General features: G+C 39.8%; 1 protein-coding gene across 2 annotated transcripts in view; it reads left to right on the top strand.

Moving 5' to 3' along the window:
- The window catches only part of LOC109989829 (cGMP-dependent 3',5'-cyclic phosphodiesterase), a 148,544-nt gene that overhangs the window by 107,915 nt on the left and 24,640 nt on the right, over positions 1-15,989 (top strand). For both annotated transcript variants that reach the window (XM_065960590.1, XM_020641726.2), the window contains exons 3-4: positions 13,161-13,250; positions 13,487-13,575. In XM_065960590.1, coding sequence (XP_065816662.1) covers positions 13,161-13,250; positions 13,487-13,575 — 179 coding nt within the window. The remainder of the gene's footprint in view (positions 1-13,160; positions 13,251-13,486; positions 13,576-15,989) is intronic.

The raw sequence follows: 15,989 nt of genomic DNA, 5'->3' as shown, positions 1-15,989 counted from the left end.
AAAACTTTAGGTGGACAGAGGGTCTCAGTATCCTTTTTTCCTACTCTGAGCTTTGAATAGCTCCTCACATAAGAAAAAAAGTAGACAGGCTCAGGTATCATTGTCTCTCCATGAGAGAGAGAGTCCATGCCCTTACTCTCTGTTGCATTTCAAAGGGTAGTTTTTGAGTGACCATGATATTTACACAGCGCTGATTGGGATCTGTTGACATTTGGGTGGAGGCCAGAAATGATGACAATCACAGTTATTTAAATGAAACAAGGTGCTTAGCATTGTACTGCATTACACAGACTGCAGGAACAAACACAGAGATGAGACAGGGGCATCATTACGAAGTTATACTTGATTCTTTTCTATAGTGTATCATCAAGGCAGGTTTCCCAGTTTTAAATATACCTTCCACTTTGCATTGACTCACACCTAGGGATCGTCTATCAGTATCTCCATCATACTCATCATTTGTTTAAGTATCATAACTAATTCAGTAATAGTTTCCATGGTTACAGTGCACACTTGTACATCCATAAATTTATTCCGCATGATTTTGTTATGGTGCAAATTGTGCCAAAATAGAAACAAAAAAAACAGAAGCACGGTTTACACACTGACTCTACTACTGGTTATTACTCAAAACATTATGTTCCACAGCTGAGAGACAATCTTTATTGTTTTGAATATGTGGACATACAGGCAAAAAAAAAACTATGCATTCAAAGCACAGAACTCTTATTTCTCCATTACAAACATCAGATAAAACTGACAGATAATAAACACATGTAAATACTGTAAAAACACAGATTAACTGTCTGCTCTTTGTTGTCATCTGTGTCAGAGTGACACCCTATGTGGGGCCATGGGAGCTGCTGTGATCACCGTGAACAGACGACCATCAGATTCAATGAAAAAGGAAGAGTCAGAAGGAACGAAGCAGGCTGATAATGCTCAGTCACAACCTAACACAAATAGAGACACGAGACATAAACACATAGCAGAGGAACACATTAATCAACTCACACCGATACTTATCTACAGTAATAAATGACTGTTGACAGCACGGTTAGTATAACAGAATGGTTTGCTGTTATCTCACCAGACTGATTCATTTCTACGCAGACAGAGACAGTTGTGCCACTGAATGCTTAATGCTGATGAAGTCTGTGTTTTTCACCATTTACCTTCAAGCAGTGTCCTTCTCACTTGTCTTTGTTGATAAAAATCTTGGCATAATTCCTACGCTGACTGGTGTCAGTGCAAAAGCGTGAAACTGTTTGTAGGACAGTAAATGAACACTTTGACTGAGAATCCTTGTGCATCAACAGAACATATACTCTGTACTATACTATACTTTAAAGATATTCTTCTGTTGCACTACTGTAGGTCAAAATGTCAACAGTGTGACTTTGAGTCTGAAAAAATGCACCAACAAACGCAATGCCAGTCACATGTATTTGTGTAGCACTCTTGTAACAACAAGGTAACACATAGTGCCTCAAATAAGATTTGAATGCATGAAAACGGCAATATAAGAAAAGCACTTTGAGTAGGATTTTATAGGGATTAAGGAAAAAGCAAAATAGAAGATCCAATAAACATTTTGAATGAATCTGAACGCAGAGGGGTCACGGAGGAAAACTAATCCCTGATATTGTTTTTAACTGGTTTACAAAACACAAATCTTTTAATGCATGCGTAAGATATTTAGCATATATTACAGGAAAGACTCGCCCTGTCTGCAGCAACAGAAAACTACATATAAGTGGAAAATAATCAAATCTCAAGCATAAATAATACAGAATACAAATAATGAAACAGGTTTTAAAAAATGTTTAATTATATTGTACTTGAGTTTTAACATTAATCTCCATTTAAACATTTTGTTTTTCTTTATGTCTCTACTTATATTACAAAGTAAACTCATGAGACCAGATGGGAATAACTGTTTGCTGTTGTCTCCAGAGCCTCAGATTTACTGAGAGGAGAATATTCAGACATTCATTACAGCTCCCCCTCCCAGACTAAAAAAAAAATAAAAATGGTATTGGCAGGACAGTCATGCCTCAGAGAGAAATTTACATAGGAGATACTTGATTTCTTCTATATTAATGTGTAAAATGTCGTATGGAGATACTGTATATGCAGAGTTATCATAAAAATTCAGACTGGGCTTGAACTGATGAACATCACAATGACCATTGAGACCACTTCTCTTCTGTGCTCTTTTCCTTGGCTCCCTTCAAACTTTCTTACTATGCCTACATGCTCGTCTCTGAGCGATGTATGAAATTCATCAGTGAACCGTTTTCTGTCTTTATGGGATTGCGTTCCCCTGTTTAGTCTGTCAGCTTCTTCCTTTTCTTCTTGTTCTTTCAGGTCTGAATTTCGGATTCTCACTCCTCCTGTCTATCATCCTCATCCCATGAGTCACGCTGAGGAAATATTTATGAATTACTGTCTGTTGGCTGCTCTTACTTTAATAACTTTCACTCAGAAATCTCCTGCCTGTCTTTCTCCAAACCTCCTACAATTTCTTTCACACACACACACACACACACACACACACACACACACACACACACACACACACACACAGGAAAGATCAAAAATAATTACTTTGTCTTTGTCACACACACACACACACACACACACACACACGCACACACACACACACACACACACACACACACACACACACACACACACACACACACACAGGTTGGTTAAGTAACCTGCAGCACTGGGATGCACCTGTTTCTCACGTTTCTTACACAGTGATAGGTCAGCCTTATCATCGCTATAGCAGTATCTCTTAATTTATACGTGTATTTTGTGGGTATGTGGGTGTAGAGCGTGTGTGTGTGTGTGTGTGTGTGTGTGTGTGTGTGTGTGTGTGACAAAGACAAAGTAATTATTTTGATCTTTCCTCCCTTTCTTGTTTTCGATGTTCTTCCTCTGAATTAGATACAATTTAATCTAACTTGCTCTTACATTTTTTTGAAAGATCAGAGATTCATTATAATGATGCATGTGCTTATGTGCTTGTGTGTGTAGGAGTAGGTGAATGTGTGAGTGTGTGCATGACAGAGGCTTGTCTTCATGGCTTGGCTGTATTCTACAGTGCATGTGTCTCCAGTATGTTAGTGATGCTACTGGAGACCCAGCTCTGTTGGAATAACAACCAGGACCCAATGCAACACTACCAGCCTCCCTCTGGACATGCTGTGCGTGTGTGTGTGTGCATGTGTGTGTGTGCGTGTGTGTGTGTGCGTGTGTGTGTGTGCGTGTGTGTGTGTGTGTGTGTGTGTGTGTGTGTGCGTGTGTGTGTGTGTGTGTGTGTGCGTGCGTGCGTGCCTATCCTTGCCTCCGTCTGTGTTTTTGTCAAACAGACACTCTGTGCGTGCTGTGTCTTTACACGTGTCCCTTTTGGCTCCTCTGCCTGTAGCGTCTGACAGACACGAAAATCAATCTACATAAGTAATTCACTTAGCTCCAATGTTAAAGAGTCAACAGTCAACAGTGCGTCTCTCATCGGCTTAACCATCCCGAGTAAACATGCAGCAGGTGAAGCAGAGAGAAAGCTAGTGATTTACGGAGCTGCACCCAGGGGCTTGTCAGAGCATGTAAAGAGTTGATTTTACATGAAGATCTATAGACATGAAGGAGGATGCCTTTAATCATCTGCACAAGTGGTGACATTGCCCTTCATCATCTTGATGCTGGATCAAGGTCAAATAGTAAAGCTTTTGAAATGCAAATGGCCATTTGAAAGCTTCAGACGTCTCTGTGAACAACCCAGCTGATAAGAAAAACGTTACCCTAAAGGCTTTAATGAGCTCCTTAAACTAATCCTGCAAGTCCACTCTTTGACTGAGCTAGGTCTTTATCTGGTGTGGTCAATATAGAATATTAATATTCAGCTAACTTGCTCATTTAAATTGCCAAAATTAATGAATACTGATAAATGAACATTTTATCTTTAATGATTGATAAGTAAAGTCATGTGAAGGGATGTTGCCTTTCTGTTGTTTGTTTTTTGTAAATAAGTAAAAGTGAGTCACATCCTAAAATATTAAACAAACCCTATTTCCAAAAAGTTTTATTTCTACTGATAAGTGCATGAAAATAAAAAAATGTGTGTTTTACGTCAGCTGGGGTGTGACTCATCCATTCAGATTGGAGAAAGAATAACTTTGTTTCATAATGTGGAATATAACTCATATCCTGCATGCCTACCATGCTCTAAGACAGATCAATGTACCGACAGCAGATATCTGAGACAATGAGTCAGAGGAAGTGAAAAAGCATGGAGTCTCTGATCAGGTAATGGATTTAGTTGGCAGAATTAGAGACAGATCTTATAAAGGCATTTGACTAGAGAACAAATCACTGGAACACTTTGATTTTGTTCATACATAGAGATGTTTCAAAGGAGAGCTCCAGTATACATTTTCAATTGAAAATATGGACTCTGCTTGTAATGAGGTCATATGCTTCTTTAGGCCAACAAAGGAACATCATGACCTTTAACATAAAATAGACACAAACTAGGGCTGTCAGCAACTAGTTAGTCGCGATTAATTAATCTGAAACGAATTCATACATTTTTTTAAATCTTGATTGATCACATGCTATTTTGTCACTTTAGGGACACCGTGAAGCCTCTGCTGTGTCTCCCTGAAGTCACAGTGATGGAAAAGAACAACACTGCTGCATCTGTTAATGTCTCATTTCAAATGAAAAAACTCTCAGACAGCTCAGCTGACAAGTCAAAAGTAATTCCCTCCTTATGCTATCAAACATTTCACTTTTTGACCTTTTAGCTGTTTTCATTTAGTTTTTGATCTTTTCCAAAGTCTGGATAAGGTCTTAAACTTCAATCTACCAGAAGACCCTTAATTTATTCCAATATAAAAGTACGGTTGAATTTAAACAGCAAGTAATGTACTCTCAGCTTAAGATGGTAAAAAATTTCAAAATAAAAGCCTGACCTTTTTTTATGTGAATAATGGAATTTTAAACATGGTATTAAAAATGGGATCAATCGCGATTAATAATTACTTTAATCATTTGACAGCCCAAAATCAAACCTTTGTCAGAAAGGTATTCAACTTAATATTGCCCAATAACAAGTAGAAGCAGTTTTTACTGTACTTCTCTTCTTTTATCCCGTTAAATTGAATGTTATCCATGAACATTGTTTCTTTATTCTTGTGTCTTATATTGTATCTGCTGTAAATCACTTTCTTCGCCTGTTGTTTTTAATTGTGCAAAAAGTGACTTGACTTGAAGTAGTTAGTTTGAAGTTTAATTTTAACTTGGAAGCAAGCTCTCTTGCCCTTCCTGTAGTTTTTCCTTTTTTTCCACTGTCAAAGGTTGTTTCATTTTTCATGATAATTTCATGATAATTAGCCTTTGAGGTAAATTTGTCATTTCCAGTTATATAAATATATTTGCCTGCCTTCACTCGAAAAACTCCACTGATGAAGGTCAGGAGATTTGGCTTGAAGCTCTAAAAATGTTGGAGTAAAATGGACCTTTAAAAAAACATGAATATGAAACAGCAGAGAACTGGGTTGTGTCCCATAATAGCTTGTGTCAAATGAAGGTCCTTTTCCTTATCACCTCCATCAGGAACAGAAAAGTCGGGTATCTGACTGAATTAGAATTGCCTGCCCATCATTGGTTCACGTTTCTTACATATTCCTGCTGCTTTCTCATTTCACCATTTTTAATCATCCTTGTTCATAAAATATATTGGCTATAGCATTTCCTTACGTAATGCATATTCCATATATTAGTTTTGAGCTCCTCAGGGGTTCAAATCTTCTTCCTGCTGAACCTTACACACACAGGATTCATATTAAGAGCCCTGCACAGGTCAGATCCTGCACCTCCCTATTTAATGTACAACTATGTATGCAACTATGCTTTCGCCATTGAAGAGCAAAGATTTAGCAACCATAAGAGCGGAGGAGGTCAAACAGCTGGGGGAATACGTATAGTCTTAAGAAGCCTGAAATACTACAGCATAAAAGATGTAAACAAATCAGACAGAATCATGAACGTTGTCTTTCTAAAAGAAGTCATTGTGAAGCCATAGCGTTCTCACTACATTGTGCCAAAAAACTCTTGGCTCACCAAGCTGTTCGAGCTGTTTCAAATAAATCTTCGAAAACGTGCAAATATTATCTGGCCTAGTTCTGCTTGGTAGAAAATTATCTCGACATTAGACAGAACAGATTTGACTGTATCCTGCGAGCTACAGCTCTGTCCATGTAGACTTAATTAAGCTCTTTCAGTGAGTTGTCCTCCTGGAGTTATGCTCCAAACGTCTGCCTTTCTTCTCTATTAACTGTGATTTATGACTGCTGGAGTTTGGGGAAAAGATTGAATGAAAAGGTTCAATTTTGCCCTGTATCTTTTTTTTTTCTCTCTCCCTACATTTATTACCAGGCAGGCATTTTCTTGCCCAACAGTCAAACCCTGCTTCATTGTAATCTCATTTCCATACACATTATGTACCTGCAGCAGACTGACCACTACGTTTTGTGCTTTTTACACATCGTCTCCTGAGCTGCTACACAGAGATGTTTTAGACTTAAGTGCTCTCCTGAAGAGCCAATCGAGCAAAGATCTTGAGGGGAGTGGAGTGAACACTTCAGACACTGTGTACCTCTCTGCGCACAACTGAAAACCTTCCATTTGTACAGAGAATAGAAAGAGGAAATATGGAGAACACACTGTATGACATAGTGATTTCACAGATTAATTACAGGTAGCTTCATGTGCTGTCATTTTGATGAAACACTCAAATTAACACACTGCCCTCACCGTTCTTCATCTATTAAGTCAATTAACAAATATCTCTCTAAAAATCAGAAATCCACCCAGGGCTTCATGATGTGTGGAAAAAAAAGGTCACCCTCAAATATTGCTTCCTCAGAAAAAAAAACTTTGACGAATGAAAAGTAGAAGAAACCTCAGGCAGAACAACAAAGAAGTGACCCTTTTCATGGAAGGACACACAAGCAAAGACTTATTCAAGATTACCTCATTTCAGAAAGATTGCTCGGAGAAAGAAAACAATCACAAAAGGGGAGGAGAGAGAGAGAGAGAGAGAGAGCGTAACAAGGTTAATATGCACACAAGGACTGGGTAAAACACCTGGAGGATAAATATTCAAACCCCAAACATCTGGAGTGGGACACTGACTGCCAGCACAGAGAACCGTGATTTAAAAATGAGGACTGGAAGGAGAAAAAAGGAGGAGAACAAAGGAGAAGAGACAGAGACAAGGAAAGGGAAGGAAAGGAACCCTGCTGGAGAACAATCATCGCTATGTGTTAAGACATACAGCCTTTTTCTGAAAGTTTGCAGTTGTTGTTTTTTTGGCAGGACATGAAGCATAACAGATTAATATAGGCCAGAATGACTTGTTAGGATACAGAAAAAACTGAAAGAGAAGGCGAAGGGAAGACTTTTTATTTAATCAGTGGGATTGGAGTGTGTGATGTCCCTGCAGCCTGCTGACTTCTTTTTAACTACAGGGTCAGACGGACACATGTGTGGAGAAAGCAGAGAGCACTGAGTTGATTCAAAGTTTTAGGGCGATCAAACAGGTTTAAAAAAAAGTCACCATTACATTTCTGTTAACTTTCCACTTCTAATTAATATCAATCCCAAGCCTTTTATACTAAGGCCTGTCACAAAACTCAGACTAATTAGGTCAGCTGCAGATTCTGCAGAAGTTACAGGACGTGTGGAAATAAAATCTTACTTAATCAATTCTGTCTTTGTGTCTCTCTATGCAAATATTGGAATCACCATGAGTAATCAGCCAACAGGCAGCTTTAGGAAATGTTTGGCTACAATTTCAGAACAAAATCTGTATTTATTGTTTCTGATCAAGCAAGATAAAAAAAAAAAAGGCTGATGGTTTACTCTATTTGCGTTTCTTTTCTCTCTTCAGAGCAGAGTGTTTCTGTAGCATGTTAAATGTGCATCTCGACCTAAGTGACTTTAAAAAGGCTCGTTTCCAGTTATAGTTGTTTCCAGTTATAGTTGATGCAGCATTCCCCAACTACCCTGCACTATAGTCTAAATTTATGGATAAAACTTGTGCATTACGTAGGTTCATGCAGAGGCTGAGTGAAGCCAAAAGATCACAAAGTATCAGAAAGGCTTCTCTTACAGTAAGCCTTCTTCACATATACACTCTTGAAAATATCTAGATAATTTCAGGAGGACTGCTCCGGATATTCTCCTGACCTGGCTGTTCACATATACTCCTCACAGTGGGAAACTATCCCTGTCAGACAGGAGGGGGGGGGGGGTCTCCTCAGTTAAGACTTAACGTTAACAAAGAGTCCGCTTTTAGATGCCATTATGAGAATATTTGCCTTTACATCAATGCTATGTGTAGTTCAACGGAATCACACTTTCAACAAAAGAGCGGAGAGAACAACAGAAAACAGAAAATAGTAGCAACAGTCACAGAATATAAACATCACTCCCCCTCCCATTGACTTGAGGTGAATTCTCCTGAGTGAAGTCTGAAAAAAAAAATGTGTCTGTTTGCATTCACACATCCGGCGAATAACAGGAGTTTTTCAGGAGTTTTCTGCAAGTGTGAAAGCCCTATTAGAGGATGTAAGGCAAATTTAGAGATAAATGATCAAAACAATCAAAAAGATAGCAGCATGGAATGATGGTTTCATTACTTAGAAATTAGAAAACTGGATGAAGGTAACATCCCTGCTTGGTAAGTACCTTGAGAAACATAGGATTTGTTGTAATCAGTTGATAGACATTGATCTGATGTATAAAATCAAAATAACAGGTCCTAAGTAGGGGTAGCTACAGCTTTAAGTAACAAATCTGATAGAAGATCACATATTCACTGGAAAATAAATCTTATATTGCGACCTGCACAGGAGGAATGTGCAAACAATCTTTCCTTTGCAAAGAATATGAGCCATGCTACTAAGCTTTAAATCAGCATGAACTCCAAACTATAGAACCCTAAAAGTCACATTAATATACAGTTTTATGGGAGCATTGTCATGTACAAAATGTCAGATGATGAACAGAAGAGCCTAAGGTAAATATATTCGCATATGTCTGATAAAGATAAAAAGAGAGGGGAATCTGGGTTTAGTTATGCTGATCACTGCCACCCTTCAAAATGTCAGAGCGCTCCGAGTGATTAGAAAGGCTGTCGATAAAGACAACATCAAAGAGTGCGCTCTGATGGAAGGAGGGGAGGAGGAACAGAGGGAGAAAAGTGGAAATCAAGGAAGACATGTTAGGGGTTAAATGTGGAGGTGAGGGGAGGGAAAGTGGGATGAGAAGATAGGGAAGAAAGTGTTACAACAAGTGGAATGATTTGAGGAGACAAATACTGTCAATCACAGAATGTGCCTAAGTAACATTTTACAGAAAGGATACAGTCCAGTGTTTTTAATGTAACTTAAAGGTCAGAGACAGAAGGACAATAAACCATGTTCCCAAAGAGTTTTAGAAATGAGATAAGAAATAGTTTAATAAAAAGAAACAATACACTATTATCATAATGGCCGCTCAGACGGTCCTGTCATGTTGTTTTTGTTCGATCTCTTTTTTCAGGGGGATTTGTTGTCTTTTGTATTAAAAATGGACTCTGTTATGGCTTTTTCAACTCAATTTAGATAAAAGCTTCAGGCATTTTCACTTAAGTTAAAATGGCATTAGAGCAAAAAATAAAAGATTGTTATTGTGTTTTCATTTAAATTATAGCCAGGCCACAGTTTTAATCTAATTGAAGGATTACATTGTCCTCTATCTAATTCTCTGTTTGGCGAGGTTCACTGACCTTTGACAAGCTCTTAAAGTACATTGTTTGATTAGAAAAAGAAGCTTTCTGTAGCCAAAGAGACAATATTTTTATATGCTTTGGGATTTTAAATGAAGGCAACAACATGGCAATCGTCAGCAGATTTAAAGGAAACAATTAATAATAAAAGGCTATATAAATCATATTAAAGGGTATTAAAGCAAAGTGAAAATAGGAGAAGGATCCAATAAAAGCTGGAGCTTTGAATTCAAAATCAAAGACTCCGCCTCAAACGTTTGCTTTCAGACCTGGGTGAGGTTGTGTGGTTCTGTGTGTGTGTGTTATGATAGGAGGAGAAGCAGGTAAATTAATATAACAGATGGTTTACGGTTTATGGCGAGAAATGATTGTGAAAGGTCATAAGACACACTCTGACATTTACCAAGGCATACATCTTATTGCTAGTAATGCACCTGCATACACACACATGTACACACACACACGCACACACACACACACACACACACACACACACATACACACACACACAGAGTTTTTGACAGCGGAGTGAGGAAGATGAGCAGCTAGAAATATTTGTTGTTCATCTGCTGGTTAGATCTAATTTCCATCAAACATTTCTTGTCAGGATTTAAGCTGGCATTTCAAGATCTGCGGCTTAAGATACAACACACAAGTCTTCCTCTGTCTAACACATACTCACGCACTCACACACTCATGGGCTGGCAGAGCTCCAACTTCATTATAACAGCACTCTGGCAAGGCTGATTGAGTGATCAAAGCTAATCGCATTTAATCATATCTAATCATATGTAGTAACCAACAGTGCGTGCTCAGGCATGACAGGGCTCTCCTCTCTCTCTCTTCTTCTCTCTTTCTCCTCCCTCACTCCTTGACCCTCTCTCTCTCTCTCTCTCCACTCCTCACTCGCCCACTTCGTTTACCACCTTGTCTTTTGTCTTATTCTCTGTCAAAAACAAAAGTTAGTGCGAGTGAAGGCTAGAGGAGAAAGGGGTGTTATCAGTGTGTCCAAAAGACTGGAAAGATAAAAATAAAAGACGGGTTAACAGATGGACACCGTCAGTACGTTAACAGAACAACATGCCCTTGCTTCAGCGGTGAGACTTTGTCATAAAAAAACGGAAAAGGATGATCTAGCAACAGCTTTAACATTTTCCTCTTCTTTCCAATAGATATTCAGAACACAGTTTTTGAAAAGCCGCAGTGTCTTAAGCCTCTGCGATTTCTCGCAGAATTTCTTTGCTTTGATCAGATTTTGAAGATCCTCTCTCTACACTGCGGTTACATGCAATAATAATGCAGTGTGATAACTGGAACTGGTAGGGCTTTAAGTAGACTGCACACAGTGTAAATATTCTTATGGTTTGAATTTCGAGCTGTCAGCTGGGATGTTACGAACGCTCTTCTGATAAAGTTGTGGTTGTGAGACGCTCCGTACGCAGGCTTGTAATGTGTGTAGAGGGTGGAAATATAAAAAGCTTGAGGCATAAACTCAATCTTGCATGACCTCAGAATATAAGCTCCCATGTTTACTCGGCTCAGCTGTTCTTCTTCTGCTTCTCTATACTGCTTCCAAACCTTATCTGTATTAAACTAGATTCTTGTTTTGAGAGGAACCAAGAAGAGCACTTGAAGTAAACAAAGTGCCCTGACCTCGCAACAGATGAAATTCCTCTTTTAAGTTGTCTGTAATAGTACCTGTAGTGGTGTTTGATTAATGGTCAACACCATTTACTCCCCCATTACACCTTTCTGACATGTGAATGGGATGGCCTGTCATTTTTCTGCCCTTTTCTTCTTTCCAAAACAGAGAATTGGACAAGCTAATCCACTTTATCCCTCAAGTGCCTGTAGTTTGGAGGCAAGGAAGTAAAAGCTTTTTGAAATTCACAAAACAACTTGTGTTTCGCAACAACATGACTTTCCATTTTCTCCATTTGTACAATTTGTTGGGTTTTTGCCTTCTCAATATTTTGGAGGCCAGCTTAAAAAGTTTTTACCTTAAAAAGGTTTGGGCAACTTCAATCAGGAGAGACTTACAGTAATTAAGAGTGAACAATTATTTATTTAACGGTTTAGTAGGAGATAAATGTGCGATGTCTTTGGTGATTAGACTCCGGCATGATGTCTTTATGTACTCAACAAGGGGTAGGGAGGCCGACAGCAAGATAATACCCCCCTGATGGAGTCTAGACACTGGTGGTGGTGGTGATGGAAGGATGCAGGATGTGATGAGGAGTGTACTTTGGAGGGGCAGGTCATGAACACTGTTGAGATGGAATGGAGGTGCCTGGGGTGGAGGAGGGTTGCAGCAATCAAATTGACACGACAAACTGACAGCAAAAGAGCAGAGAACAGATTTTTAACAAATGACAGCAGCAGGGTGATTGGTTTGTAGAGGTTGTGGCAGAATCTGCTTGCTTTATTATTAAAAGAGTAAACGCCCCCAATACGCTGATCACCAAAACAGGGAGACAGAGGGAGTGGAAAAGTTGAATGAAGAATATTGAATGAACGTGTGAGAGAATATAAACAATCTCTCTGCTTGAAAATGATGAGCTCCATTTTAAACACACCACAGCCTTGACTCCAATAAGTATCATCATCGGTTATTTCCTTCTTGTTGGTTTCAGCTGTGATGAGATCCTTCATGCTTGTCAGTCCTCAGGATCTTCTCGTGGAGTGAATTTTGATTTGGAGGATATTTAATCAAAGCCAGAGCAGATAAAAATAGATTGGCTGTTGTTTGATTTGATCAGCCTGATCAGGAACAGGCTGTTATTACGATGGCCACTGCTCTCCTTCGACTTAAGTGCTTCTGTCCCATCTTCACGGAGTGCAGCAAAGATGGGAAAGTAAATATGTGTTATGTAATTTGTGAACCATGACTTTGTCGCTGGCGGTACTGCATTTGAATTTATGCATAATCAGTTGTTCCTTGCACAGCAAACTCTGCAAATGAATTGTCAAGTGTTTGCTTTTCATTCCGCCAAAATGAAACAAAAGCATTGAGTGTCCTGAAGAGACACACTAACTCCAGTAATCCCTGATGTATTTTCAGTTCACTTTTAAGTGCCTCCAACATGCACAGATTGCGAGTGAGTTTATAGAGTATGACACAGTTTAAATATTGTTTTGCCTACACAGTCTGCCAAGCTAAATATCTGGGGACATGTTGTTGAAACATAAACCTTGTACACACAAAGAAAATGACAAAACTATAGCCAAGGCCCCAGGTTTTAGGAGCCGCATGTTGAGATCATAAACAAACAACCAAACAGACATAAGGGCATCTGTTTGTCTCCCTCCCCAGGATGCTTTGCTGCGGCTGGCGGCGGTTGTTGACGCGCGCTCCCTGCGAGCGGCCCTTCGAGACAGCATACAGGAGCTGCTTCCCAGCACGGTATTTGCTCACACACACGCACTCTCTATATTTGCACAAAAAGCTGAACGTAATTGACATTTCCTTGATTTATTACCTGAAACAAAAGCTTCCTGTTAGTATTCAAAGCGCCATAGCCTGACATGAGACTAGGAAACAGAGGCCCAGGCCTGAGACTCATCACTCTTTAACTTAATTACAAACTGATTAATGTTACAAATGAATGTGCAAGTATGTGTGTGTGTGTTTCATTCCAGGAGTGTGTATGCCACTACTTCCTGGAGGGAGACTCGAGACTGCTATCTGAAGACCCGCCGCATGAACTGCCACCGGAGGGAAAGATCAGGTGTGTGTGTGTGTTTTACAAAAGAACATAGGAGCGACAAGGTGGGGACACTGAGGCTTGTCTGAGTAAAAAGCAGGTGTCAGAGGAAAAAATGTTAACCCAAAAAACAAGTGTGAGGGAGAGAGATCTCATTATTTTCTCCACGTTTCCCTTTGTTTTCTCATCCCTTATCTCAATCCTCTATGATTAAAACTCTCCCTTTATCCCACTATTTTCCCTTCTTATGACACGTTCCACTCTGTCTCTCTGACACGCTTGCTCCCCTCTCTTGTCATTTGCTATCCCACCTTCCCGCCTCACTGCATCAGCCTGTCGTTGCCCCTCCTTTCCCTCTTAACCTGCTCTGTCCCCAAAGAGTCCATGACATACTCGGCCTGCTGTGTTCTGGTCTCTCTTCTCCCCCTTCTCTCTCTCCCTCACCCCGTCCCCTTTCCCTCCTGGCCGCTCCTCTTTTACTCTCTCACCTTCAATCGCTCTCCCCCTGCGGAAGCGTTGCACAGCTAATAGCCGATGTGACAGCACCCGGGGGTCCCTCGGCGAGACATGGCAATACTCTTCTCTCTTAAGTGCTCTCTGAAGCTCTACAATCCCGGTGTGTGCGACTGCAACTACGGCCTGCGCACCGGCAAAACCAACAATACATTATAGATGAAACTGTCTGTTTGTCAGACAAGAGGCCTATTCCAACACCTAATGTCACAAAACCACAGAATCACACACTAACATGCTTACACGGACATAAAATACACACGTAGAGCCAAGACACACACGCACACAAACACCTGCTCATACATACATTTGTCAGGGCTGCGGGCTAGAGGTACCGGGGATATTAAAAGAGCTACAGGGCACTTTGTTACTTTTCTCCCACCAATTCACCTGCTTATATAAGCCTGTTATCAAGACCTTGGCTCACAAACACACACACACACTCTCTCTAACAAGCATAAACACCCACACACACTCAGTGAACCCATCTGAGAGGCAGAAGGCCACTTTGTTTGAGCCTCGTTCCAGCCCACTCTCTAATACATACAAGCGCATTAACTGGACCTTGACACACACACACACACACACACACACACACACACACACGCATACACACGCAAACAATCGCACACTGTCAAATAAGTTCAGCCAACACAGGTTTTATAAACGTTTTTCTCTAACTATTTGTTGTATACAACATAACTAAAGCCTCATAGCTGAACTTGGTATTGTTAGAAGTACTGCAAAAGAAAGACAAGCGTTCCAAGGTTTTAAGAAGTACAGAAAACAGTGATAAATCTCTCTGCCTCTCTCTCTTGCTGTCTCTCCCTCTATCCCACTATCTACTGTAAGCCCAACGCAGTCTCAGCTGACCAGACGGCTGTTCAACACAAGTCTGGTTCTGCTCAATTTTCTTCCTGTTAAAAAGGCAGTTTTTCCTTTCCACTGTTACTTTGCTAAATGCTCATGGTTGATTATTGTTGGGTCTATGTAAATAATATATTAAAGAGTACAATCTAGACCTGCTCTTCTTGTGAACAGATTGATTGATTGGCATTTTGGATTTAAATCCTTGCTTTCTTTCATTTTCCATCAACCAAATGATATATCACATAAGTAGCTAACTATCCGACTTACCATGTAGATTTACATGTGCTGTTCATCACCTATAAGAATAATGAATGCATACTTCAGCAAATGACCTGAGTGTGTGCGCTCTTTGGCTAATGCTCATAACCACAGCTACGGCACAAAACAACAACTGTAGGTGGTCCACTGACTGATGCAGAGAAAAAGTGTGTCTTTTTTGTTCTCGTTCCCCAAACAATAACAACACAGCAAACTGCTAACACTAAATCAACAGCTTAAAATATACTCATACATTATGAACACACAGATGATCAAACATATGGACAGGCACAAAGACTTAAAAAAATCCTTAGTAGAGATGCTAATGAGTGCAGAAACTCAGAGCTGACCATGTTGTTTATGTTGTCTGTCATCTGCAAAACCTCATACAGTGGGTTAAATAATACAAATACCATATTGCATACAATATATCTTAATAAATGCATAATGATGTAGAGTTAAGTATTACGTTTATTAAATGCTCTGGTGCATTATCACACCATTAGCTGTTATAGGCACTGCAGTGATTCTTAATGATGGTTAAGCAGTTAGGGCTAATGGAGCTCATCATAGTGGAGGTTCAAGCGAGGGGACAAAGTCATTCCCATCCCCCTCATCCATTAATCACATGCTGATTTTTATGAGCGCAAACTCAACACCTACACACACATCTACTGTATATATTTTAATTTCCATCCTGGAGACTGTTATTGCCACTACTAGCTGTTGTCACCGGCCACTGGAGCACTGTAAACACACCGCCCACAACACAAAGCTTTTACCGACATGTCTTTCAG

The sequence above is a fragment of the Labrus bergylta genome, chromosome 11 (assembly GCF_963930695.1).
Source record: "Labrus bergylta chromosome 11, fLabBer1.1, whole genome shotgun sequence".
Classification (NCBI taxonomy): Eukaryota; Metazoa; Chordata; class Actinopteri; order Labriformes; family Labridae; genus Labrus; species Labrus bergylta.
This window is presented reverse-complemented; position numbering and strand designations above follow the sequence as displayed.